Source organism: Mus musculus, chromosome 16, assembly GCF_000001635.26.
Source record: "Mus musculus strain C57BL/6J chromosome 16, GRCm38.p6 C57BL/6J".
In the NCBI taxonomy this organism is placed as follows: Eukaryota; Metazoa; Chordata; class Mammalia; order Rodentia; family Muridae; genus Mus; species Mus musculus.
This window is the reverse complement of record NC_000082.6, coordinates 93,850,727-93,877,382: the sequence shown is the minus strand read 5'-3', so window position 1 is coordinate 93,877,382 and position 26,656 is coordinate 93,850,727. Positions and strand designations below refer to the sequence as shown.

General features: G+C 43.5%; 1 protein-coding gene across 3 annotated transcripts in view; it reads right to left on the bottom strand.

Annotated features, from left to right (window-relative positions):
• Nucleotides 1-1,305: 1,305 nt before the first annotated feature.
• The window catches only part of Morc3 (microrchidia 3), a 43,957-nt gene continuing 18,606 nt past the window's right edge, over nt 1,306-26,656 (bottom strand). For 2 of the 3 annotated variants that reach the window (XM_006523060.3, XM_017317059.2), the window contains 11 exons: nt 24,166-24,294; nt 23,485-23,604; nt 21,870-21,967; nt 16,786-16,890; nt 14,847-14,969; nt 14,668-14,742; nt 12,366-12,423; nt 10,845-11,008; nt 6,131-7,019; nt 3,989-4,146; nt 1,306-2,624 (listed from right to left, as the gene is read on the bottom strand). In XM_006523060.3, coding sequence (XP_006523123.1) covers nt 2,471-2,624; nt 3,989-4,146; nt 6,131-7,019; nt 10,845-11,008; nt 12,366-12,423; nt 14,668-14,742; nt 14,847-14,969; nt 16,786-16,890; nt 21,870-21,967; nt 23,485-23,604; nt 24,166-24,294 — 2,073 coding nt within the window. In that variant the 3' untranslated portion in view covers nt 1,306-2,470. The remainder of the gene's footprint in view (nt 2,625-3,988; nt 4,147-6,130; nt 7,020-10,844; nt 11,009-12,365; nt 12,424-14,667; nt 14,743-14,846; nt 14,970-16,785; nt 16,891-21,869; nt 21,968-23,484; nt 23,605-24,165; nt 24,295-26,656) is intronic. The other variant, NM_001045529.3, reaches the window with a different exon arrangement.

Here is a 26,656-nt window from a genome sequence, read left to right as displayed (position 1 = left end):
CAGTTAGGTGGATCGCCACACGGTTCTAAGACAGACTGGCCTATATAATGAGTTCTAGATCAATCAGGGACACAAACCAAAAACAAAAACCCTGTTATTGGGTATAGCCCCCAAAGACTGATTGCAAACTTACCTTTGCAAGTCTAAAACCTCCCCAGAGGATTCCACCATGCAGCCAGCACTACGGGTCCCAGTGCAGGTCACGTTTAGGTATATCCAACAAGGCCAACAACAGCTATTACTGTGGGCAGCACAGGACTACTACCTTGATGCTGCTCTGTATAACCCAACTGTGTGGTTCTTGTGTGTGAACTTCATGGATGATGTCATGCCACAGTGTCAGAAGGCTGGCTGTGTATGAAATGCTCAAGGACAGAAGGGAGCTGAGATCCAAAAGGACACATGGATATGCAACACCATTTCTATTCTGTGTGGTCTCAGCTGTCACTCTGCAGCTGGCCAAAGTGGGTCTCGTTTGTAAAAGACTCGTCTGGCAACCTTCCTCGGGTTCTCTGGTAACTTGTGCACTGGAACAGGAAGAGCACTCCTCTAGCGTCATACATCTGGCAAGGTGTGCGCCGTTGTCTCCCATCACCGTTTAGCCTCTTTGTTAACAGGGCAAACATATGAAAACACTTCAAAGAACCAGTTTTGTGAACAAATTACTTTAGGAATTCTATGACTGATTTCTCATTAAGTCACATCACGGCCAGATAAAATACATCTTAAAGGGCCTAGACAACCAAAAGAAACATGGCATCTTCCAAGAACCTTTGTGTAAACATCCTCGAAACCTCCATGACTTACATAGATGCTGTCATCCAAACAAGATGCCCAGCGTACACACTTCCATACTGGGCTGGCACGAGGCTCAGTGGTAGAGTACAGAGCTCCAGATTTGTCCCCAGGACCCTTGAAAACAAGGAAACTTCTACTCTCGAGAGCAGTGAGCCTGGCCTTCCTGATGGAGCCTTTTTTTTTTGTTTTTTGTTTTTTGTTTTTTTGTTTTTTTCGAGACAGGGTTTCTCTGTGTAGCCGTGGCTGTCCTCGAACTCAGAAATCCACCTGCCTCTGCCTCCCAAGTGCTGGGATTAAAGGCGTGCGCCACCACGCCCTGCTGGCCTGATGGAGTCTTAAGACTTAAGAGAGTAGCGCATTCTGCAGTGAACTAAAGTCAAAGCCTGATGTGAACTGGGAGGATCTGATGTGAACTGGGAGGATCTGATGTGAACTGGGAGGATCTGCCGTTACATTAGCACAACTCAAGAGAAAATCAGCTTCGTAAGGAAATAACTTTCAGTTACCTTTATCGAGTAAATAAAAACAAGAACTTCATTTATTTGCAATTCCCAGAAGGTACTATACATAAAGATTCAACTTCGTATACAACAGATGTGTAGTTAACCACACACACAATGAGTATGTACTGAATTTTCAGAAACAAAAGTTAAAATAAATAGCAACAATAAAACTTTGGAAAAAATAACACATTTTTAGTTGTGGAAAATATGATTCTTAATTATATACAGTTACATATATAATAAAAAGCCACCTCTTTTCAGATTGCACAAAACTTGGGACCAGTAAAAGCATATTTTACAGCATATGGTGCTATGATCCCAGGCCCATTTATGATTAACTCCAGGCTAAAAAACACTTACATTCATAATACAGTAAAAGATATGCAGTACTGTTTGAGAAAGACTACCTTCTCAGCTTACATTAACCTGCAGTAACCCTACAAAGGCTATACAGGAAATTTCACAAAAAGAAATCTCAAATAATTATTGCACCCACTTCATGCTGAATCAACAGCCAAAAATGGGCTTCAAAGTAAACATGGTTGTCACTGGATATTTTTTAACACTTTAAAGATCTTTTCTTTGTCCTGGAAAACACTTTTTACTTGACAATTAGCAATCTTACCACAAGAAAAAGCCAGGCAAACTCAGCTAGCTTTGGCTTTCCTCTCTATGAACAGAATCATGTCAGAGACAGGATTTCATAGAAAACAGCAGTAATGCTCAATTCCCTTACAAGCAGACCCCGCTAGGAGTGCCATGACATTATTTCAAATCCTGTCTTATGCTCATTTAAGGAAACAACAGTAGCAACTTATCCATTTACATACACTATGGCACAGCCCTCGATTTTGAGAAAAATACATTTAGGGAGCCAGAAAAATTGCACAAACTGTATTGTAACAACCTGAAAAGCTCTTGGTGAAAAACACCAGTCTCTAGGGCAATAAAAAAATATTTGTGGACTTAATACAAATATTGACATTTAGAACAGAGGCTAAGTTCGCTATTACGCTGCTCAACCCCAGCAGTTCACAGGTTATGTCAAGAGTTGTGTGTCCACAGTGCCTGGGACACTCGAATGCATAGAATACAGAAAGATGCCGCTCTTCAGTCTGTGACCTGGCACGCGTTACGTGAGAGCTGAAACCATCACCAGACGTCTGCACTTAAGTACTGCTGATCTCGCTCATCTGCTCCACCACTTGTCCTAGAATCTCATCGACTACGTCCACGTCATAATTGACCTGCTGAAGATCCAGATCAGGCACGATCATAGCCAGCAGCTGTCCTACGTTGACTCGAAGAGAACGAAGTTTGAGGCTGCAAACACAGGCATTGGCTAATCAGGTGAGAATTACAATATAAATGACTTCTCTTATGGAACTTAAAAGTGAAAAGATAAAAATGTCTGTTGAATAAAAGAAAATAAAGTGAAAAGAACCCCACCACCACCACTACCAATTAAAGAACTGGATTTAATTAACAGCCAATGGATTCACTAGATGCTAGGCTAAGTCCAAGAACAAGTTTTATAAAACATGTGGTTCAACATACAAATTAGATGTTACTTCCCACTTGCTATCCCCCGGACAAACAGCAGTGCGACAGTGACAATATTCATCAAGAGCGGCTTTGGACTTCAACCTCCCGCTGATGAAAATAAACTGAATTGTTCCTTAATTATGGTTTTTAGAGACACAGTTTCTCTGTGTAGCTCTGGCTGTCCTGGAACTTGCTCCATAGACCAGGCTGCCCTTGAACTCACAGAGATCCATCTGCCTCTGCCTCCCAAGTGCTAGGATTAAAAGTGTGCACCACCACCTCCCAGTTCCTTAATTATGAATAAAAGGATAAAAATTTCTGTCGTTGAGTAAGTTTCCAAAACTTTGGTTTGAGCAATGTTAAGGAGGCTGAGTTAAACTGAGATTTCTCTAAACCCGTCTGTCCTAGTAAACTTTGTCAGGTTGACAGGACTAGAATAACTCGAGAGCAGCTTTCATGGTTCAAGCTGGTCTCTAGGAGTCTAAGCTAAGCAGGAGTCAGGAAGTGAGCAGCAGTCAGCCCTCTTCCACACTTCCTGCCTCGAGCTCCTGCTCTCACTTCTCCTGGAAGCATGAGCCAAAGAAGTCCTCTCCTCCCCAAGTTGCTTTTGGTCAGAGAGGTAGGTAATGATTTGTTTGTTTAGGCTTGTAGCTCTTCCACAGGACCTGGCTTACGTTCCAGCATCCACATAGTATATAGTTAAGATAGCACACCAAAGAAAGCCTTCGCCAGCTCCACTAAAATCTAAACAAAAGCCCAAGCTCTTAGTTAATAGGATGTGCTAACAGTATGTCCTGGTCCTCATCTGTTATTAATAGTATACTAAATATTACACACACACACACACACACACACACACACACACACACACACACGGCGGGGGTGGGGTGGGGTGAGTCCTATGTCAGTCATGGTAAAATTTAGCCCACTTTCAAAGATTAAGCTCAGTTTTTTCACTTTTTACCTATATAATCCAAACCATTTTCTATCCCTTAACTTAGCAACTTGAAGCAATGATGTGTTCCATCTCTCAGTCTTCCTTATCAAAAGCTCTGCTGGGACTACAATGCCCGCTAGGGACTTTTTGAGAATAGTTTTTTTCTACTGAGCATGTGTGAACCCCCTGCAAAAACCTTCAGTACCTTTCCCCGTCCACATAACTGACAGGCTCCTCGGCATTGCTTGCAGTGGACCCATCGGCCGCTGCCTGTTGGCCTGTGGACTTCAGCTGCTCCACTTCAGTCTGCAGCTCTTCACACTGAGAATGAATGTGTGACTTCTCTATTTCCAACAACTGAACCTGACAAGAAAGAAACTTGGTAAGCACAAAATTTAAAAATACAATCCAAGTGCAAGTTTGAGGTAAGAAATGTAAAGACCTACCCTGATAAAGTTTTCGGCTTCCAAGACACATTGAATGCACACATCTACCAGGAGTGTTTGTGTTTCCTTTCTCTTAGCGCTGGACACCCAGGCCTTGCTGGGTAGGCCTATCTACCAGTGAGCTCCATCCCAGCCCTTAGGAACTTTCCATTAGACATGCTGCGTTTACTTAGAGTCATTTCTTTATCAGTTTGTAGTGAGGACAAAGTGTTAGTTACCATTTGACAAACTAAGTGAACCCTAGAATGTGAACACCATGTAATATTATTAAAGTTACAACCAAAGCTTGTACCAACTTGCTTGTTTTGTCATTTAGCACCAGATAACCTACCATTCAGAGTGTGTATATAGGGCTGGAGAGACAGCTCACTGGGGATCCTGCAACTACTGCAGTTCTAAGTTCCAGGAGAACCCACACCCTCTTTCTGGCCTTCCTGGGCACCAGGCACCCATAAGATACAGGCATGTATGCCGGGAAAACACCTAAAGGCATAAAATAATTAAACTTAAAAACTGTACCTTTACACTGGGCGTGGTGATGCACATTTAATCCCAGCACTTAAAGGCAGAGGCAGGTGGTTGTGCATTTGAGGGCAGCCTGCGCTACACACCAAGTTCCAGTCCAGCCAGGGCTACAGAGTAAGATTCTATTTTCAAAACAAAACACTTTGCAATAAATCTGAAGTAGGACACATACACAGGCTACGGTTCACACCCTCATGTCTACTGTTTTTCTTCGTCAGAAGGAAACCCCTTGAACGGTTTTAAGTATGTTTCCCAGGCTCTGATTAGGCCAACAGAATAGAAAGGGCCCCTTCTGTCCTGTAGCCTGGAGGCTCCATCTACCTCAGACCACAGATGCACTAAAGAGCCAACCAAGAGCACAGGAGCCTGTCTGGATGGTGCAGGGGCCACTTCATTTGCACCGTATCCCCCATGAGAATACGCCTAGCTGCCTCATGCTTGCTAAGATGTATGCACACTAGCCTCACAGGCTAAGCTCTTACAATATCAAGTATAAGTTACTTACTTTCCAGCAACATCTTGATCACTACAGCACACTCATTCCCATACCCACCCATTTCCCATTGTTTTCTAGTACTCTCAAACCATTTTTTTTTTTGGACAGGATTGAGGGAGGAGTGGCAAGGAGGGGAGATAGAGCCCAGGCCAGCCTCAAACTTACCATGAATAAGGATGACCTAGAACTTATGTTTGACTCTATATCTCAAGTGCTGGTACTACAGGATTAGCCCCCACACTTTGTTTAATATGAATCATTCGTTTAAGGTATCCATTTCTTTATTTATATATTATCGGTGTATGTGTAAGCCAGAGGATGATATTCAGTATCTTTTTTTTTAAATAGATTTATTTATTTACTATATGTAAGTACACTGTAGCTGTCTTCAGACACACCAGAAGAGGGCATCAGATCTCATTATGGATGGTTGTGAGCCACCATGTGGTTGCTGAGATTTGAACTCTCAGGACCTTCAGAAGAGCAGTTGGTGCTCTTACCTGCTGAGCCATCTCACCAGCCCCTCGGAATCTTCCTTAATTACTGATTCTGCACTTTCATTTAGGGGGTAACCTTCTCTTGATGATCCTAGAGCTTGCAAATCCATATGCTGCCCAAGCACTGCTCCTATCAGAGAGGTCCATGTCCATTGTTTTAGGTAGGTGCTAGGGTCTGAACTCCAGACCCCACACATGCAAGACAAAGGCTTTATCCATTACGCAAAAGCCATCTCATCGGGACCAATTTTAGACACTTTTACAAGAATAAAAAACGCTGCAGGAGTCCTACTCCCCAGTTAAGAACCAAAGGTGTACGGGGCATTCAATTAACACAATTATTACCCGGTGTAAGTGCGCACAAACCTGCCCGGGCAACTCACCTCGTTCTTGTACTGGTCCCTCTCAATGGTGCACTTGTCCAGCTGCCTGAACACATCATCAAGCTGCACGGCCATCTCGTCCACCTCGCTTTTGCTCTCAGTGCAGGAAGCCTGGCTGCACTCACTCTTCACCTGCTGCAGCGCGCTGCACTGTCTCTTCAGCCTTTCTATCTCCTGCAGTGCTTGCTGGTACTGAGACCCCAAGTGGTCCAGGCTCTCAGCCTGACCGTTAACACTGTCAAGTAGAAACACTGCGTCAGTTTCAGTAGACTGGTGGCACTTCTCCTTCTTCACGCACTTGTCGTTCATCTCCAATAGTCTTTGCTGTAACACCTGTATCTGATCAGTAAACATCTGGCACTGTCTCTTGTAATCATCTCTTTCTTGTGTGACTACAAGCAGCTCACTTCTCAGTTCTTGTAACTGATGGCTAGTGGCATCTACCGACTCAGCCGAGGTCTCCTGCACTTTTGCCTCAGTACCGACACAGGACAGGGTGGCTGTGCCGTTCCTCACACCCATGTCCTCTTCCATACTTTCTTCCTTTTTCACGGTCAGGCCTGGTGCATCGGTCTGAGTGGAGACCGTAATGCCTGGGTCACTCCTGGAGGTGGAAGTGCTTGTGGAACTGGCCTGGACACAAGGCTTAGGACTGCTTACAAGGTCAACATGAATGCCGCTCTGCTCAGTGTGGCTCTGTTCTGACTTGACTTCAATATCTGATTTAACTTCAAGATCTACTGCAGGCTTGGGGGTACTATTTTCTTCTAAAATGATGACATCTTCATCATCATCATTTTTGTAAGATGAATTTTCAACTGGAGGATTACTTAATCTCCGAGTCTTTGCATTCAGAATTGATGAGTGAACACCAAGTTTCCGCTTCATGCTGGGGAAAAAAGTACATATAAAATAAGTTTGTCAAGCACAGGCAAGGCACAAAACAACTTTTCTTGTTTCTGTGACAAAACATCTGGAAAAAAAAAATGGTAATCTAATGACAGAAGGGTCCATCTGGCTACAGTCTGAGGGCGTGGCGAGGAGAACACCACAGCAAGGCTTGGCAGCGGCGGAATTGTACTGCAGGATGAAAGAAGAGAAAGGCAGCCCTGAAGAGATTCACACTCCGGGATGCTGAGATTCTGGAACCTTCCATCCCAGCTTAGCGGTTAACTCTACCTCAGCGACATGGAGCTGCTGCTTCCAGACTTCTCCAGAACAGCTAGCCAGCCTAGGCAGCCTTTCAGACTGTCACAGTCAAGATGTCAGCTAAGTAATGAACTTTCTCAACACACAGGGATTGGAAGGCAAGTGATGCCTAGCTCTCCCTTGACAAAGCCAACTTTCCTATTTCCCTTTGGGACCCCAGAAAAAACTTACAGGAAATCACCTGAGAGCTGACTCATTCCTTGTTCTCAACCACTCACAGGAGAATGGAATTAACATCACCTATAATTAGCTCCAGGGCTATGTGCAACAGAAATGTGCAGCTGGGACCCCTCAGATGTCAGGTAGGAAACGGGGCCTGGCTACACACTCACTGACCGTGCCCAGAGATGGACCTCCGCTTCAAAGTGTCATGGTCTTCTGAAGCAGCGTCATAAGGACCAAGGGCTCAAACACACGAGCTCAGAGGGAGGACTCACATGCAGAACTATGCAGTACTATCACAATTTCAATCACTATCTTGAAATTGTAAGAAATACCCATGCTTACTTTTTCAATAATTACACTGTTTAGTGCTAAAAATGAATTGAACATACAAATTATCTTCTCCTTTTACTATTGGGAAATAATTGAGATTGGAATATCTCTTTCTTGGCTTTTTCCTTTACATAGTTCTATTCTGTAGACCATGCTGGCCTGAACTCAGATATCTGCCTGACTCTACCTCCTGAGTGCTGGGATTAAAGCCACTACCATTTGGCTGACTACTAAGATCTTTCTGGAGTATCAACTCTCTACACTGACAAACATCTCTTCACATGTGGTTTCCAAGCCCTATAATAAATACAAACTGTCTTAAGGTTTCTATTCCTGCACAAACATCATGACCAAGAAGCAAGTTGGGGAGGAAAGGGTTTATTCGGCTTACACTTCCACATTGCTGTTCATCACCAAAGGAAGTCAGGACACAAACTTAACACAGAGCAGGAAGCAGGAGCTGATGCAGAGGCCATGGAGGATGTTCTTTACTGGCTTGCTTCCCCTGGCTTGCTCAGCTTGCTTTCTTATAGAACCCAGGACTACCAACCCAGGAATGGCACCACCCACCATGGTCCCTCCCTCTTGATCACAAATTGAGAAAATGCTCCACAGCTAGATCTCATGAAGGCCCTTCCCCAACTGAAGCTCCTTTCTCCAGCCTGTGTCAAGTTGACACACAAAACACAAGTCAGGACACAAACAGAATGTCGGCCTGAACTCAGACCTTTTCTTGAAACTGTGAGGAAATGGAAATGGCAATGACAATTTCATGTATCATAATTTTTCCCCAACAGCCATCAAAGGCAAATAGTATTTTCTATTGGTTTGTGTTGAAGGTTAAGTTAGGCTGATCCAAGATTTTCCCTAAGGCTCTGATGCATTGAGAAGTAATGTAGTTAGTTCTTTGTCTAAAACTAGGAATATGCTTGGCAAAGCTGGTGATGACATGAAGCCAGGGCCTTGGGAAGCTGTGGATCTTGAAAACCCAATCCTTCCTTTTTCCCATCTTACAGGTCATGGCCTTCAGTCCCCAGGCTGCCATCTGCTCTGCCTGTGATGGTCTGGGGAGCCGTGTGTTCACTGTGCTCAGTAGGGCTTCATCAGCTTCCAGCCAACTCTGTCCCATTTTCCCTTCCAGGAAACTTTCGTAGAAGATGCTGTGCTTCATAACAACTTTGTTTGGCATAAAATAGAGCTTGTGTACCCGACCTCATCTTCTCATCTGTGTCCATCTCCCACTTAGGACCCCATCACTGAAGAATTTCCTGCTAGTCTAGGTCAATTTCATATAAAATAATTTTCTTTAAATGACAAATTGTCTTGAGGCTGGGGAGATAGCTTGGGAAGTAAGAGTACTTGCTATTTAAAAGAGAGGACCTGAGTCCAAATCCCTAGCACTCATGGAAATAAGCTGAGCAGGTGTTTGCAACTGCATTACTGTATGGCGGAGACAGACAGACAGACAGACAGACAGACTAGGAACTCACTGACCACCTACCCAATAGCAAGACCCAAGTTCAGCAAGAGAGCCTGTCTTAAGAGCATGAAGTAGCCAGTTTTATCAGAGGATGCCTGATGTCCTCTCTGGCCTCTAAAGGTGTGTGGACATATACAAACCTGCATGCAAACAGCTTCATTTTCTTATTTTTCTTGGGATTACAGGTGTGAACATCACATTTAACTCTATGAGGTTTAGGGACTGAACCTGTGGCTTTGTAAATCCTAGGCAGGCACTCCACCATTGAGCTATATCATCAGGCCCATAGTTACTAAATTTTCATAGTTTCCTAGTGTGAATTTCTTTTTTTTTTTGAGACAGGGTTTATCTGTGTAGCCCTGGCTGTCCTCGAACTCAGAAATCTGCCTGCCTCTGCCTTCCAAGTGCTGGGATTAAAGGCGTGCGCCACCACGCCCGGCTTCTATTAATGTCTTATCAATAGTGAACACAATTATTTAGTGTGTATGGGTTGGGGAAACACGTGTGTGCACAGGTTCAAGCACATCCTCAGGCCTGGCAAGCGTCTTTCCTACGGGCCCTCTAGCACAATCACGCACCTTTATTTAATGTAACCAATTAGTTTAGCTCCCCTGAACAAAGGACTCATGCACTCTCTGTTCAGGCTAGTCCTGAATTTGCTATGTAGGCAAGAATCAACTTGAACTTCTGGTCTTCCTGCCTCCATTTCCTAAGAGCTGAGTTCACCCTCAAACCTGGTTTTATTTTATATACTGCTGGGAACTGAGTCCCATCCAGGTCACTGCCCTACCAACCAAACTCACCTCAGCTCTACTCTGAGAAGGTGAAGGCTGTACAATCTCTCAGAGAGCCTGGCCCTTTCACCTCCTGGTGTCCAGCAGTCTCAAGACTGGCTCTCCTAGGTCCTAGACTCACTTCTATCACCTCTGAGTGGGCCACCACTTAGCACTTCATCACAAAACATCCCCTGACTAAGTTAGGGATAACTAACAAAATCCACGGCCCATGTCTGTCTTTCTCTATTCCTGCTCCATCTACTCATCTAAATATATTACATGCTCAGAGTGTATGTGAGCTATGTGAACGAGTTCATGATTCTTGTAAGATGCTGTGATCAACCCAGCAAGAGGTAGAGATTTGATCAAACCACATAATATCACACACACACACACACACACACACACTCACATGCACACACTCACACACACACACACACGCCCCATGTGCACATAAAACCTTGTTTTCTGACAAACAACAGAGTCGTGTAGGCTGGCCGTGAACTCTCACTAGCAATCGTGAACTTGAAACTCTGGACTCCTCCACGTCCTGGAGACCGAGTTTACCTTATGTGCTAGTATCCCCCCCACTCAGTCCATGGTTTTAGCTGATTTAAATACACAATCAAAAAAGGTAGGGGAAAATCCTGGACACCTTTCACATTCACATGAACTGCAATCTTAAAATTGCTGTAGAAGAATCATATACATGTCCATGCGTATTCTACAAATAAAGGTTATTTTCACCACTAACCTACTGTTCTCAGGTTCAGACGCTGGTGAAGCAAGGTTGAGATTTATAATCCTTGCTGCAAAGGGACTCGTGACTTCAGAAAGATGTGGTCTTGGAACGCTCTCCTTCACAGGGGAGAAGCTCTGACTTGAAACACTTGTCTGATACAATAGCTCAGGGTTAATCTGTTGGAGGAAAAAAAAATGGATCTTAAAGGAACTAATATTCTTAATGTAACACTTGCCAAACACAAGATACACGCAATCTCTTTCTTTTACTCCAGAAAATACTGAAAAATTACCCAAAGCACGTGGATTTCTTTTGCTAATTTGGGATGGGCAAATGGACCAGTAAACTGAATGAGCCTGCACTCAAGGGTAGTATAGTTTTGCAACTTGTTATTAATTGCATATATGGACATGTTCAGTCTTGTGTGTGCATGTGTGAATGCTGGTGTGTATGCATGTGTGGACTCACGCTGTGGAAAGCAGAGGCCAATGCTACCCTACCTCTCTTCCTCACTCACTTTCCACCTCATGTTTTGATATAGGTTTTGCTGAACCTGAAGCTTGTCCATTGGGCTAGAATGACTGGCTACTACAACTTCTGGAATATATTTTTCTGTTTTAGCCTTCCAAGCACTGGGATTACAAACATTCACTATAAGCATGGGGTGCTAGAGTCTCAGCCTATGCAATTTTGCCAACTGAGCCTTGTCCAGCCCCCAACATAGAACAAACACGAACGACAGCGCACAAGTGTAGATTCACCACACTGTGACCCTAATATACTCATGACTTGGAAGATCTGTTTACACCCATAACACTACACTAAAAAGCACTGTAATGCAATTATAAATAAGCTTATATATCCCAAGGCAGAACAAAACTTCCTGCCCAAGAAATAGTCACACTTAGCCAAAGAATCCTACCCATTCTACCACAGCATATCAAGCAGCCTGGCCTCCACCTCAGGATTTCCGTGTCAGCCTTCCTAGTGCTAAGCAAGTAAGTGTATGAGAGCCCACATAGAGCTGGGTAAGGACGAGCGCCTTTTACACCCAGCTGCCCACACACAGACGGGAGAGCCAAGCGCTGGGGCAAAGTCGACCTCCTAGGACCATAAGAAAAGAAAACTAACCCACGGGGCTAAGCTAAGAGCACATTTGTTCTCTCCACTGCCCCAGACCTCTGATTCTGACAGCCCTACACGTGGGAAGGGGTGTGACAGCCATGTCCCACTCAAGGCAGTGCACCCCACAGACATGTACTGCCTTTATTTCAGCATGTCTGAGTTTCTGGTAAGATTCTTAATTGCTGTCTTACCTCAGCAATAGCCCAACAAACATTAACTCAACAGTCTAAGAAGTTGTTGGGCTAGGATGACTTGGGGAAAAGATCAAGAATGGGTACAAGAGAGAGAGAGAGAGAGAGAGAGAGAGAATGTAAATTCAACAAGTTCCTTTCAATTCAGCGTCAGTTAAGCCAAGTACTGCTAAAAATTAAGACAGATATGAAATGATGAAATGAAAGGTTCCATTACCTGAGGGAGGATTCGAGGGAGGATTTCCGGTTGTCTGATCCTGAATCTCTCCTTGCTCCTTTAAAAGAAAGAAAAAATGAGCACCTTGATATTTACCTGTTCATCATTCCGCATCCTGTTTTCAAGGGCTGCATCTGTTGCACATGACTCAAACATCTACAACTGACTAGCTTCAGCTCTACCGTCATCACTGTGAGCATTTAGACTATGGAGAAGCGCCCACCACACACATTCTCTCCTTTCATTTAAAAAAGGAAAAAAGTCTTAGTGAACACCCAACGTCTGCCTGAGCCACAGGTCATGAACAAGGACAGCAAAGGCTTTCATTACTTCCAAAGCCACAGCGAAACTTAAGTAAATGCAACACAGACACTGGGTTATGGCTAAGTCAGTGAGGGGCTCTCTTGAGCAGACATGAGGACCCAAGTTCCAATGCCCTAGAATCTAAGCAAAAGCTGATCTTGACATGAGTAACCCCAGCACTGGTGTAGTGGGATTTGGAGCGTCTCTAGCATTCACTGGCAGGCCAGCAAAGCTCTACCTCCACTTAGTTAGAAACCCTGCCTCAGGAAAAAAAAAAAAAAAAAAAAAAAAAGAGTGGGGCAGTGGTGGCGCACGCCTTTAATCCCAGCACTCGGGAGGCAGAGGCAGATGGATTTCTGAGCTCGAGGCCAGCCTGGTCTACAGAGTGAGTTCCAGGACAGCCAGGGCTATGCAGAGAAACCGTGTCTCAAAAAAACAAAAACAAAAACCAGGGAGAGCCAGGTGTGGTGGTCTCCACCTTTAATCCCACTACTTGGGAGGGAGAGGCAGGAGTATTTCTGTGAATCTGAGGATAGCCTGGGGGGCTGGTGAGATGGCTCAGTGGGTAAGAGCAATGACTGCTCTTCCGAAGGTCCTGAGTTCAAATACCAGCAACCACCTGGTAGCTCACAACCACTTGTAATGAGATCCGATGCCCTCTTGTGTGTCTGAAGACAGCTACAGTGCACTTAATTATAATAATAAATCTTTGGGCCAGGATGAGCAGGGACTAAGCGAGCAGGGCCGACTGGAGTGAATAAAGGTCCTAAAATTCCCCAAACCCACATGAGAGCTCACAATCATCTGGATAGCTAGTGTCCCCATATCATACACAAAATGAATAATATAGCTTAGGAGAGAGGGAGAGGGAGAGGGAGAACAGCCTGGTTTACAAAAAGCAAGTTCTAGGACAGCCAGAGCTACATAGTAACTCCTTCTCTATCAAGAGAGGGGAGGGAGGGAGGGAGGGGGAGAGGGATGGGGGGGGTGCGAGCATGAGAGAGAGTGACGCATGGTCTCCATATAGACATACAAATATACATGTAACACACAAATACAAAACATAGCAGAGCTACACGAGAAGCCCTTAGCCTTCTATGTTCAGTGTATTAGAGTAGCCCTACTTCACCTATCCCACCTCCGCTTCCTGCTTATCACTAGACACACTACTTAAGCTATCCAAACGACTGTAACACCTGTAAAGATTTATTACAGCAATGCCCTCTGGCACAGCCATATCACTGGCAATGGCAGTCACCACGCCAGCACAGCTGTTGACACAGTCCCAGCAGTGCTGAGCCGGACGTTGTCATTGCTGTCACTCTGTCTCTCACTTTTGGGTTTTAGGTCTCTGCATGTTGCATTCTTAGGAACTTTTTAAATTTATGTCTTTTCCCCAAAAAATCACGTCTGAGTCTATTTAGGAAAGTTCTAAATATAACTTTATGTGGTCACTATTCGGAAGTCTTCCTCCGCCCTGGAGATTGTTAAGCACAGATAAGCACATAGCTAGAAATCTCTCTAGGAGGCCATTACTCCAGAATCTTCATGGGGTATCCACCTCTAAGCAAACTCAACCAGTGTAATTGTTGCACGGTAAACAGAGACAACTGACAAACTCTGACTGGCCAGGAAAATAGGTTCCAGACTTAAGGGCTTTACAATATGCTTAGAGCTCTCTGAAAACGTAGTTTCAGGCAGCTGAGAGCCACTGCATGGTCAAATCTGGATCCTCTGGGAAAACAGCCAGTGTCTTTTAACCTCTGGGCCCAGGCTCCTCAATTTCTGTCACTGTACATGTTACTTTTTCTGTCAAGACTAATAAGCTCATTAACGCAAGTGTCTATGCACAGGTCACTTAATAGGACTCAGACGGTGAAATATGTGAAGCTAGGACAGCCATCAGTGCAGGTGGTACCTGTGCTGGACACACAGGACACTGGACAAGCCTTGCTCATGGTCTGGACATCACTTTTCACCACCCTCGCACAACACTCACGTCTTTTTATAGGTTTTCTCATAAGTAGGATGCACTAAATCCTCATCTTCAGGTTCTTCCGGAACTTCACAGTTTCTAGGCAGGAAAATCACATGGAATAACACATCACAAGCACTGTTCAAACACCCCCAATAGTACTTTCTGCCTTTCCAGAAAGGGTGCCACCAACTATATGGTACCTGAACTGTGGGTCAGGGTTATTGGAGCAATACCATTTTTCTGGAAGCTGATCTATCCCATCTGGTAACTTTCGCCACTTTAGACAAGCGTCACATTGAACCCATGTCTGATCAGGACGCTTCCTTTAACAAAACAAAAACAAAATAGTCAAGTGGAATTATCAACTCTGAAGTATTTCCTTTATTTACTAAGTTGTTTCCACACTATATATCTGCTTATTTCCAATCCTGAAAATTGTGTGATTAAACTGCATTTACTGTAATATAAAACTAAGTTTTCAAATATTGGTAACTTTCAGGAGTTAAGTCACACACCAATTTGAATAGAACAATTTAAAAATCTTTAATCCTAGCACTTGGAAGGCAGAAGGATGTCTGTGTTGCAGGCTGGCCAGGCCTGCACTGAGACCTTGCCTTTAAAGGGGTTAGGAGCAGGGGAGAATGTTCTCTTTTAACCCTAGCACTTAAGAGGCGAGGCAAGTGGATCTGAGTTCAAGGACAGCCTGGTCTATAAACAAAGTTCCAGGATAGCCATGGTTACACGAGAAACACTGTCTTGAAAATCAGAGGTGGGAAGTGGGAGAGGGAAGGAGAGAAAAGTCTTAGAAAGAAGTTATGTATAGCTAGCTAGAGAGGCAACTCACTGGTTAAGAGCACGAGCTGCTTTCTAGAGGACCCAGGTTCAAGTCCCACCACTCTCACAACTACCTCTAACTCCGCTTCCAGGGATCTGACAGCCAGGGGGATGACAGACATCCATGAGATATACAGCAGGCAATACATCCATATACTTAAGTAAGAAATTTAAAAAAGAAAGAAATTATGAAGACTCATTTTATATAAGATTTTCTTTTTGAGACAGGGTTTCAACTGTAGACTGGATCAAACTTTTTTTTTTCTCCCTTTTTTTGGATTTCTGTGTCAGGTATCATTATGAGTAGGCTTGGATGGCCTGGAATTTGCTATGGGGACCAGGCTGGCCTCCAAATTATAGATCCACCTACCTCAGACTCCTGAATACTGGAATCAAAGGTATATGGTTGACAAAGTAATTCTTTGTCTTCGTATGTTTGCATGCATGTATACTTGTGCTTATGAAGGCCAGAGGTTAGCCTCCAGAGTCTTTCTTTAACAACACTATACACTATGTTTCTTGAGGCAGGTTCTCTCACTGGCCTAGAAGTCACCACACAGGCAAGGCTGACTGAGCAGCCAGCCCAAGCAGGGATTACAAGTGCATGACCCCATGCCCAGCATCTCACCTGGATTCTAGAGTCCTCACACTTGCTAGAGAGCACCTTTTGGCTGAGCTATGTCTCTCTTCCCTCCTGAGTAATGTTCTCAGTGCAGTTTTAGAACAGTTATGGGCAAGGCACTCGGGAGGCAAAGGCAGGAGTTCAAGCTCAGACCCAGAGAAAACTTACTGAGACTTTCCTGCAAACCACACAAAACAAGAGCTGGACTACACCTCAGAGGCTTGCTTAACAGTGGACCCAGGGTAAAACTTAAGAGGTGCTCTGTATAAACAAGGCCTTATTAACACAAAACCTCTAATGAACTCAAAGTTTACAATGCAAGAAGTAAAGCTAACAACCCTGGTTTCCTGAGATCTCTGAATTAACTTTTGCTGGCAGTTTTTCATGTTTATAAAGGCACAGGGCCAGCACCTTGGTTACTGCTGCCTCTTCAATAGTGCAAGGACACCCAATGCCCTTGTCTAGTTTCTGCAAGCAACAGGCACACAGGTAGTGCAGAGTGGCAAACACCCATACACATTAAATAAAAAACAAAACAAGATGAAATAAATGATATTAACAAACATCAACTCACTAATTTGGAGTGTGTGGATTCACTTTTTAGCATGACATTGAGCTTGTGGAAGGCCACAGCAGCACCATCATCTCTAACGGTATGTCAAAATTCAGTGCTCAGTACTTACTGTATGTCTTCGACTGGCAAGTTTACAGGATATTCTGCATTTTTTTTCACTTTCATTTCATTCCAATAATCATTCAGCTTTTCTCCTAGTGCTAGTATCGTAAGCCTTTAAAAAAAAATTATAACATTAATTCAAGAAAAAAGAAAATATCAATTCAAGGTCAATTTTTAAAAGGTAAAGATAAAACAACGAACTCTAGTAATGATTAAAAGAATATGAGAATGGAAAAATCTCCATTCAAGCATGCTACTTTTCTTATACTAATCTTCTTTTCTATAAAGGCCACTGTAAGCTCCTAGACTTATCTAGAAGGTAAGGAGTGAGCAGAAACAAAAGAAAAGGGACGGAGTGGCCTAGAGGTAAGGTCAGCTACACTGCACTTGTCTAATATGTATGATGCAACCAGAAGGGCAGGACACCAGGTCCTCTGCTGGCTATCAACTTCTGAGAGGCCAGAGGCTCCTTGCTAATCACTCACAGATTCGTGGCTGCTGCTGCCATGTAAAGTGCTTTTGAGACAGGTCTTTCTACATAGTCCTAGTTACTCAAGAAGTACTATGTAGAACGATTAGCCTCAAACTCACAGAGATCTGCCCACCTCAGCCTCCCGAGTGCTGGGATTAAGGGCATGTGCCAGCATGCCCTGCCAACATCAGATTTTAAAGTCAATGTGACACTCAGAATTTAAAATAAAGCTTTTTTTTAAAAAGGGATCTTCTGTTGTGCAATGGTGGGGCCTGCCTTTAATCCTAGCACGTGGGAGGCAGAGGCAGATTTCCATGTTTTCCAAGGCCAGTGTGGTCTACAGAGCAAGTTCCAGAGCAGCAGGGGCTACATAGAGAAAGGAAAAAAAAAAAAAAAAAGAAAAAGAAAAAGAAAGGAGGAGGGAGGAAGAGAAAGAAGAAAGAAGGAAGAAGAGGAAAATAAGAAGAAAGAGGAGGAGGAAGAGGAGAAGGAAGGCCAAAAATTCCCAAACTGGATTTTCATATTTAAGTCTGGCAGGTGAGTATTACAGACAGCAATCGCAATGCGACTCACTCCCACTCAATTCCTGGAGTTTTACTTTGACCCCCTCCAGGACATCCTTTTATAAAACTACACGCTGATGCCCAGACGACAACTCATCTTCCTTCCCAGTGCAACATTTTTTGACTCTTCCTAATCTTTTTATCATCACACCTTAGGCTGGAACCCCTGCCCATCCCTTGCACAAGCTGGGAAACCCCGTGTGCCCTCATTCCCAGTCCTGTACTCACAGACACACGACCACACACAGCACACATACACATACGTGTACACACATTGTCTGCTTGGAGAAAACTCTAGTTCATGTCATCAGTTCCCAGCAACCCACCCGAGAGTTCCCGCCCAGGGGTTCAGTTTTTGACCATGTACGGACACAACCCCAGCTCCTTGCTGGCATGTCATCATCGTGCCTTGCCTAGGTGCTATAAATCCCCTTTGCTTTATCCTGAATGTGTGACCTCCACCTGTAAGATCAGTGAACCCACCTGAGAGCTGCCTCCTAATAAACCTGCCTTTATCTACTTTTAATCTGGTCTAATCTGGCCTACATCTGTGTCAGTGAGAGAGAGAAATGACTATCAATATGCAGACCTCAAGCTATGCAACTACCTTAATTTCTCCTGAGAATACACCCAGAGTGGGAACAGGGTCAGAGGATGTACATTAATATACAGCTTTAGTTAACAAACTATTGGTTTTCGAAAACTAGCCGATAATCTGCACAGGCATCAGGGATACTCTTTACCCACATCAAGCAGGCCCTTTTTATTTTGGAGGGTTTGGTTCTTGTCTGTTTCTGGTCCTGTATAAACCCCTGCCTAGCTGGCTGGGGAGTCAGTAGTGGGACACCTGTCCTGTGAGAAGGAACCCTTGAGCTCTACTTCTAGGACTGCCACAGACAGCATTTCTGTACAAATCGTCATTCTCCCATGACATTGTAATCTCTGAGGTAAACCATACCATCAGATGCATAAATGGCTATGAAAGACCATCTGTCTATCCTTACATAAAATAGACTCAGTATACATTTAGTGTACTCTAACAATGATTAAATACTATAAAGTAGAGAAAAAACAATAAACATTCAAGATTAGTCCACCTGCTTTCTTCTGCAGGACTGACTGTCTTAGGCGGCCCTGACAGTTCTTTTTTTTTTTTTTTAATAAAAGATTTATTTATTTATTATATGTTAGTACACTGTAGCTGTCTTCAGCCACTCCAGAAGAGGGCGCCAGATCTTGTTACAGATGGTTGTGAACCACCATGTGGTTGCTGGGATTTGAACTCTGGACCTTCGGAAGAGCAGTCGGGTGCTCTTACCCACTGAGCCATCTCTCCAGCCCGCCCTGACAGTTCTTGCAGGAATGTAAAACAGGTGACCGACCTATTAAGTACTGACACTAACTTACATCTGAGGTTTGAATCCCAACCTACAATGTTGTGTGGCTTAGTTTATAGGTCTTCATATTTTCTGATCACAGGTACTCCATGAAGGGGATTTTGCCCCTTTATTAGTAGTATTTCTTAAGCCGGGGTCCCACACCTCAGTCTATAGACCTGAGGGTTTGACACTCAATTCTCCTGCCCTACTCTGCTTTCCACCACTAGGATTATAGGTCTTAAGTCAGCAGCCCAGCTCTGACTGGAAAAAGTTACTTTTCTTTCCAGTCTTTCAATCTGTACACTATGTGTTCTCATGCGCGCATATTATGTGTGTGTTGTTATAAATGCTGAAGTCAGAGGACAACTTTCAGGAGTTCTCTCTTCTGTTCCCAACTTTATCATGGGCCCTGAGGATCAAACTCAGGCTGCCAGGCTTGCACAGCAAGCACGTTACCCACTGAGCCACTTGGCCAGCCACTGCCTTAAGAACAATGTAATAGCTGCCACTCTCATTCACTCTCACTTTTAGAGGAAGCCTACCAATAATTACCATTAGAAATTATGCTCACTTGCCTTTTATAAACTGTTTAACATGCCCTTCAATTGATAAGTATAAAGGTTCCTTTAAAAACCTCACAAGTGGGGACTGGGTGTGGTAGCAGACACCTTAGATTCCCGTATTCAGGAGGCAGAGACAGGCAGATCTTTGTGAGTTTAAGGCCAGGCCAATCTGCATAGCAAGTTCCAGGCCAACCAGATCTAAACAGTGAGACTCTATCTCAATCAAGCAAAGGCTGGAGGAATCTCAGTGATTAAGAACACAGGGTATTCATCAACAGGACCCAAGTTTGATTCTTGGTACCTACATGGCAACTCATAACCATCTGTAACTTTAGTTCCAGGAGATCCATAGCCCTCTGCAGACTTCCACAGGTATTATAATACACACAAGGGGTACACAGACATAGATGTAGGCAAAACACCCATGTACATAAAATAAAATGAACAAATAAAAAAACCAAAAACCCAGAACAACAAACTTCACAGACGGGTACTGACTTTTAAGTGCATCTTTCTGTGTATATGAAGATGCCTGGTATTTCTGCTTTTCTATCAATCAATGTGATCAAGGATGCTGGTTTTTCAATACTCAAACTATCCAAGAGGTCTCCACTGTGACTCAGGAAGTACAGGTGTTTGTCTCCAACCAGATGACCGGAGTGTGCTAACTGACTCCCAGACTTACTCTCTTGACTTCACAGACGATCAAAATAAACATAAAACCAAACAAACGTAACCTGTATATCTGTGAGTTCAAGGCCAGCCTGACCTACAAGCTCCAGGACAGCAGGGACTACAAAGACTGTGTCTCAAAAGCAAACACAAAACAGCAGACAGAAGAGTCAGTCATCTCAGCCTTTTACATCAGATATGGAGCGTCAGGGCGAGTCTGTCTGGATGGGTTCTGGTCTTGTTCTGGTCCAGCATTTCCTTACTGTCCTCACTCCCTGCTTTTGGAATAATAATGTCTATTCCAAGCCATTCTTGGAAGTATGTGACTCACTGTTTTATGTTACAGGGGTTACAGTTAAGAGACTGCCTTGAGTCCCACAAGAGACTCTGCACTTTTGAATTGTGTTGAGAGTATCAAAGACTGAGGATTCTTAAAGTTGGACTGAGAGTAGTCAGCATTACAGCCATGTCCCTATGTGGGCCATGGAATGGGGGACATAGGCTCATATTTTAAATACTTGGTCCCCACGTTGGTGAAACTATTTAGGAAGAATCAGAAAGTGTGGCCTTGGAGGAGGTGTGTCACTATGGGGTGGGCTTTGAAGTGTCAGAAGCTCACACCATTTTTCAGCTTTCTCTCTCTGGCTTGCACTTGTAGACAAAGATGTAGGCTCCCAGTCACGGTTCCAGCGTCATGCCTACCTGCCACCATGCTCCTATTGGTGATGGTCACATACTCACCCTCTGTAAAATAAGCTCCAAGTTAAATGCTTTCTTTTCTAAGTTGCCTTGGTCATAGTGTTGTATCATAGCAATAAAAAAAAAAAAAAAATCCAGAAAGAAACTCTATGGATGTGATGAAATGGTGCAGAAGTTAAAGGAACTTATAACTTATTGCTCTTGCATATGACGTCTGTCTGTTCAGTTCCTGGCACCTGTCTTACAACCTCCTGAAACTTTGGCTCCTGGGGACCCAACATCTTTTCTGGACACCTGCATTCACATATGCTAGACCCACACTTAGACGCATACATATAATACACACTTTAAAAAAAGAGACTCTTTAAAACAGTGAGTGGCTCATCCAGAAAAGAGAACTGACAGGACTTCTTCCATCTCACAAGCTGTCATGCATCCCACCACGAGCAGAGTAATACAATTCTGGTTTTCCCAATGTGATATATTACTCTTGAGTCACAACAGAGCAAATTCCTGCCTGCATGGTGCTGGGGTACATGTAGTCACAGCACTCAGAAGGTATATATAGGCAAGATGCTCAGACGTTCAAGGCAGTATAGACTATAGTTGGGTCAAACCAGTCTATGCTACACAAGAGCCCATCTCAAATACATCCTCTGGCTAAAGGAATGGAGGGATGACTAGTCTAGCCATCTTATTAACACATTTCCTCAGAGCATTAGTGACTTAAATGGGCAACATACCTGTACTCATTAGTGTAGTCAAAATCTTGCTTATTATGAGTTGGCTTAAGGAAATTACATTCTATAATTCCAACCACTCCAACACCCATGTTGTTTGCCTGAAATATATATAATAAAACAGCATTTTAGACATCAAGCATGACGCTTGCTATACCCTTCAACAAAGATTTACATCATAAACTTACTGTACCATACTTTATCTTATATGACTCCCATGAAATTTCCGAGTAAGTGCTTAGATTTTTTAAAAAAATACTTCCTAAATATATTAGTTTTCTTCCAAATCCACTCTACATGTGTTTAGCTGAGAAGTGTGCAAACTGATAAGCAAGCGGAGGGAGTATCCCCTGCCATGGGAGTCACAGTCCGCCTCCCCACATGAACAGTCCTGCTGCGCTGAGAAGCAGCAGTGCGCACCCTGACACCTCTGACCAGCACACGACGGACGCTTGAGCTGCAGTCTAAACAAGTCCACACTGCCGTGCTATGCACAACTCATAAGACATGCTATAAAAACTGAGACTATAAAGGAAAACAAAAACCAAAACACACGGGGAAAAGAAAGAGAACGCACCTAACCCTAAACTCTGCAGCATATGCTCACCTTGGCAGTGGGCACTAAAGTAGGAGGGCACACAGACTAACATAGGCCCTGTGCAAGAAGAAGGCGAGAATTCACTCAAGTGCTTCTTTTTTTTTTTTTGATTTATTTATCATATGTAAGTACATTGTAGCTGTCTTCAGACACTCCAGAAGAGGGTGTCAGATCCCATTACAGATGGTTGTGAGCCACCATGTGGTTGCTGGGATTTGAACTCAAGACCTTTGGAAGAGCAGTCAGTGCTCTTACCCGCTGAGCCATGTCGCCAGCCCAAGTGCTTCATTTTTAAATCAAACAACAAACCTTGTACCAGGACAACTTATTCTCATAACTGCCACCCAGTATCTCAAAAACACAGATACTCCAACATATACAGAACAAACTACATGGTAGGTTATGACTAACAACCTAAAAAACATTACAACAATAAAAGTTACTTTAAAGGGCAGTAGTAATTCTAGGGCCAGAAAGACAGGTCAGTGAACAGGCTCCTGCTACCAAGCCTGCCAACCTGAGGGGGGTGGGGGGGCGCACAGTGCTAATCTATCGGGTACTGGTTTTCAGGCTGGTTTTTAAAACACTGATGTACTTCTGTACCTCAGAACTATACTTCCCAGCAAGCTATATACTTACCAGTGCCAATTTCCAAACCTGTAAGGTAAAATAAGTTCTCTCTCTCTCCTCTTGTAGGACAGACTACTGGGAATCAAATGAGAAATGAATGCTTTTAAACGACTGATGCCTACCCAGGTGGGATGGCACACACCTTAATACCAGCATTTGGAAGGCAAAGGTCAGCAGATCTATCTCCTGGAATTAATTCAAGACCACTCTAAGCTACATAGTGAATCCCAGCAGAGCCAGGGCTATATAAAGAGACCCTGTCTCAAAAAAACAAACACCCCTTCCCACCTTCAAAAAAAGACACCAAAAAAGTCATGAGCAAAAAGAAAAAAAACAAAACCACATTAAAATGACCTCTAACCTAATACACTACCGGTATAAAAATCTTACCTTTAACTGACATCCTACTTTTTCATAAGCCTTGATGAGTCTGTTTTTGTGATACATCATTATCCCATAGTGATCTTTATTTCTGCAGTTGAATCCAAAAGTAATTCTCACTGTTCTAGTCTTAAAAAATATTAAGGAAAATTCTGAATTCATTCCCTTCCAATGACCCAGTCTATATTACTAATAAACCCCAACATACAGGGCTGGACAGATGACCTCGTCTTGGATACAATTGGATTCTCAGCTCACAACCATCTCAGTACCACAGGATCTGACTGACAGACTCTACTGATCTCCTTGGGCACCAGGTATCCAAATGGTACAAATACATATAAAGGCAAAACACTCAACACATAAAATAAAAATAAATATTTTTAAGAGGGCTTGGAATCAGCCAGTGTCCAGAATCACACCTAAAGTAGATGTAGAAAAGCAATCTGGAGCGTGGAACTCTATGAGAGAGGGCTGGTGAGATAGATCAGAGAATAAAGATGCTGGCCAGTATGTTGACAAACTGAGTTTAATCCCTGGAACACACATGGTGAAAGGACTCCTGCAAGTTGTCCTCTGATCTACACACACACAAATGAAATTTAAAAAACTGTTATAAGGATAAAAAGAAAAATAGCAAATGATTTTGAATATGCTTTGCTATGCTTACATATTATAAATAAAGGATACTAAAAATTTAGGTCGGTAAACATCACGTTCAATGTAGGCAAGACTCTTTGAAACTAGTTGTGTCTTCACTTTCTGTCCACGTATGATGATCTGCATTCTTGGTTTAAGGTATAAAATGCTGCAGTAAGCCTGCAAAGAAATAGAACAAATGCTTCCTTTCTAAACAACCATTCACAAGTTTGTTCAACATTACTCAGATATTAATTTAAAAAGAGCCGGGCATGGTGACTCTCGCCTTTAATCCCAGCATTTAGGAGGCAGAGGCAGGCAGATTTCCAGGCCAGCCTGGTCTACACAGTGAGTTCCAGGACAGCCAGGGCTACACAGAGAAACCCTGTCTCGGAAAAACAAAAACAAAAAACAAAAACAAAACAAACAAAAAAAGAAAGTACATTCTTTGTAACAAACACATAATTCCTTAATAAAATAGTACAGTCTACAGAGATGGGGGCATAGTTCAGAGGTAAACATGGTATTAGGCCCTAGATTTAGGACTCAGGTAATAACAGCACAAAATTATATTAGTTATTCTGATTTTTAGAAAAAACTGAGACAGTTTCTCAAAATAGCATAATCTACCTAAAAGTCAACATACAGATAAGGGAGGCTCTGCCCTGCCCTGCTTCTGTCTCCCTGAGGTGAGCATCACAGGTGTGCGCCACTGAAGGAAGATGGAATATTGTAACTTGTTTAAGAGCCCACGCCCGGCCTGGGACTGAGAACAAAGCAGAACAGCGCCCAGGCATGCCAGGGCAGGGCTGATGTTAAGGCATTCCTAAGAACATCTTGGCTGTAAAGATGAAAAGGTATTCAAGGACAAATGGGGCTACATTATCTGGGTCGACACCATCTGGCTGGAACCTCCCCTCAATCCGAGGACAAGCAGGGCTATCTTGTCTGAGTCAGCACCACCTGGCCGGAACCTCCCCTCTGTCTGTTACCCCTTGGTGCCGGGTAAAGCCATACATCAATTGGTTACTGGTTGTTATGTGAACAAAGATAAGCCCCCAGCCCACAGGAACAAAGCCCTGATACCCCTTTTTGCTGACCTGTAATCTTTCTGTTAAAGAACCAATCCCGTGCCTTTGTCAAAATTCCTTGTACTCCTAGCCCTTTGCTTCTTTAAAAACCCTTAGCTTCCGAGCCCCGGGGTCGAATCCCCTGCCTCCTGCACGAGGTACGTGTCGGCCCAGAGCTCTGCCAATAAAGCCTCGTGCGTCTTGCAACACGAGAGGATTCTTGTGTTCGTGGGTGCTTCCTGTCCCTGGACTAGAGTGGGGGTTCCCGTATTTGGGGGTCCAACACCACCACACCTACTTGAACTCTCAGAGCTGAAGTGGGAGTATCTCCTTGTCTCAAAAAAGTATTAAAAAATAAACTCAATTGATGGAACACAGGGAGCCATGTGAGGAGAATTCCGAGTGCTTATGAAAACTCAAGAAAACAAGAGACTTGTGACCCCACTTTCTTTAAAACATGGAATTGTTCTTGGACCACATTTTTGTGTTCCTATACCTGGGAACTTCTCCCAGGTGTAGTGGTGTAGTAGGTTGTTTACTTCAGATTACTCTGTATTACTGCTTGCTATTGTTATTCGATGTAACGTTTAACTGCCCTTTATACGCATGCCTTCATGGAGAAACATACTCAGCTTCTTCTGTTGGTTGTGTACAACTTGAACTCATGAGAACTTTACTCACAACCTTGGAATATAAACTGTCTGAGGTTCGGAATAAAGTTGGTCATTGCATAAGACTTTAGTTTGCTTTATGTCAGCTCTATTGTCCCAGGTCCCACTACTTGACAGTCAATGACACTAGGACCACTGTGAAGTACCATGTATATTACTTAAGTTTTTACAAAACGTACACAGGAACCTGGCAAGAAAGTGGAGGAAGGAGGGTCTGGATTGTGGGGTGTCGGGGGTGGGAGGGAGCTGAGAAAATAAAACTGGGGTCAGGAAAACTACACAAGCTGACGGCTCATGTTAGCAAGTTTATTACCAGCACAAGATCCTATATATATATACCCTTTCAGAAAAAATGGGTCAGGGTCAGCAGGAAGTTCATCAATAATGCTGTGTGAAGGGAACAAAGAGATCAAGTGTGTCACAGACTAGCTTTCAGTGGCTCTGACACTGACAGCCATAGCCCTTGGGACTGGGGGGGGGGGGGTGTGGTCAAAGTTTATAATCTAAAGACAAACAATTTATTAGGTAAGAACTAACAAGCAATTTCAAATTCAAACAAGAGGCTATTATAAGCTGGGCCAGGTTTTTCCTTGGAAAGTCTTGCCTTAACTCACTCCTATGCAGTTGAGAACCTTGCACCCTCATCTTTTCCATCCATGATCTCAAGTGCTGGATCACAGGACTGTGCTAACATACCTGACTCAAAGTATGCTTTCATTTCTTTCCTTTTGGGAAGGAATTTTTGTAACAGGGTCTCACTTTGTAGCCCAGGCTAGCCTCAAGCCTCTTTCTTGCCTGAGC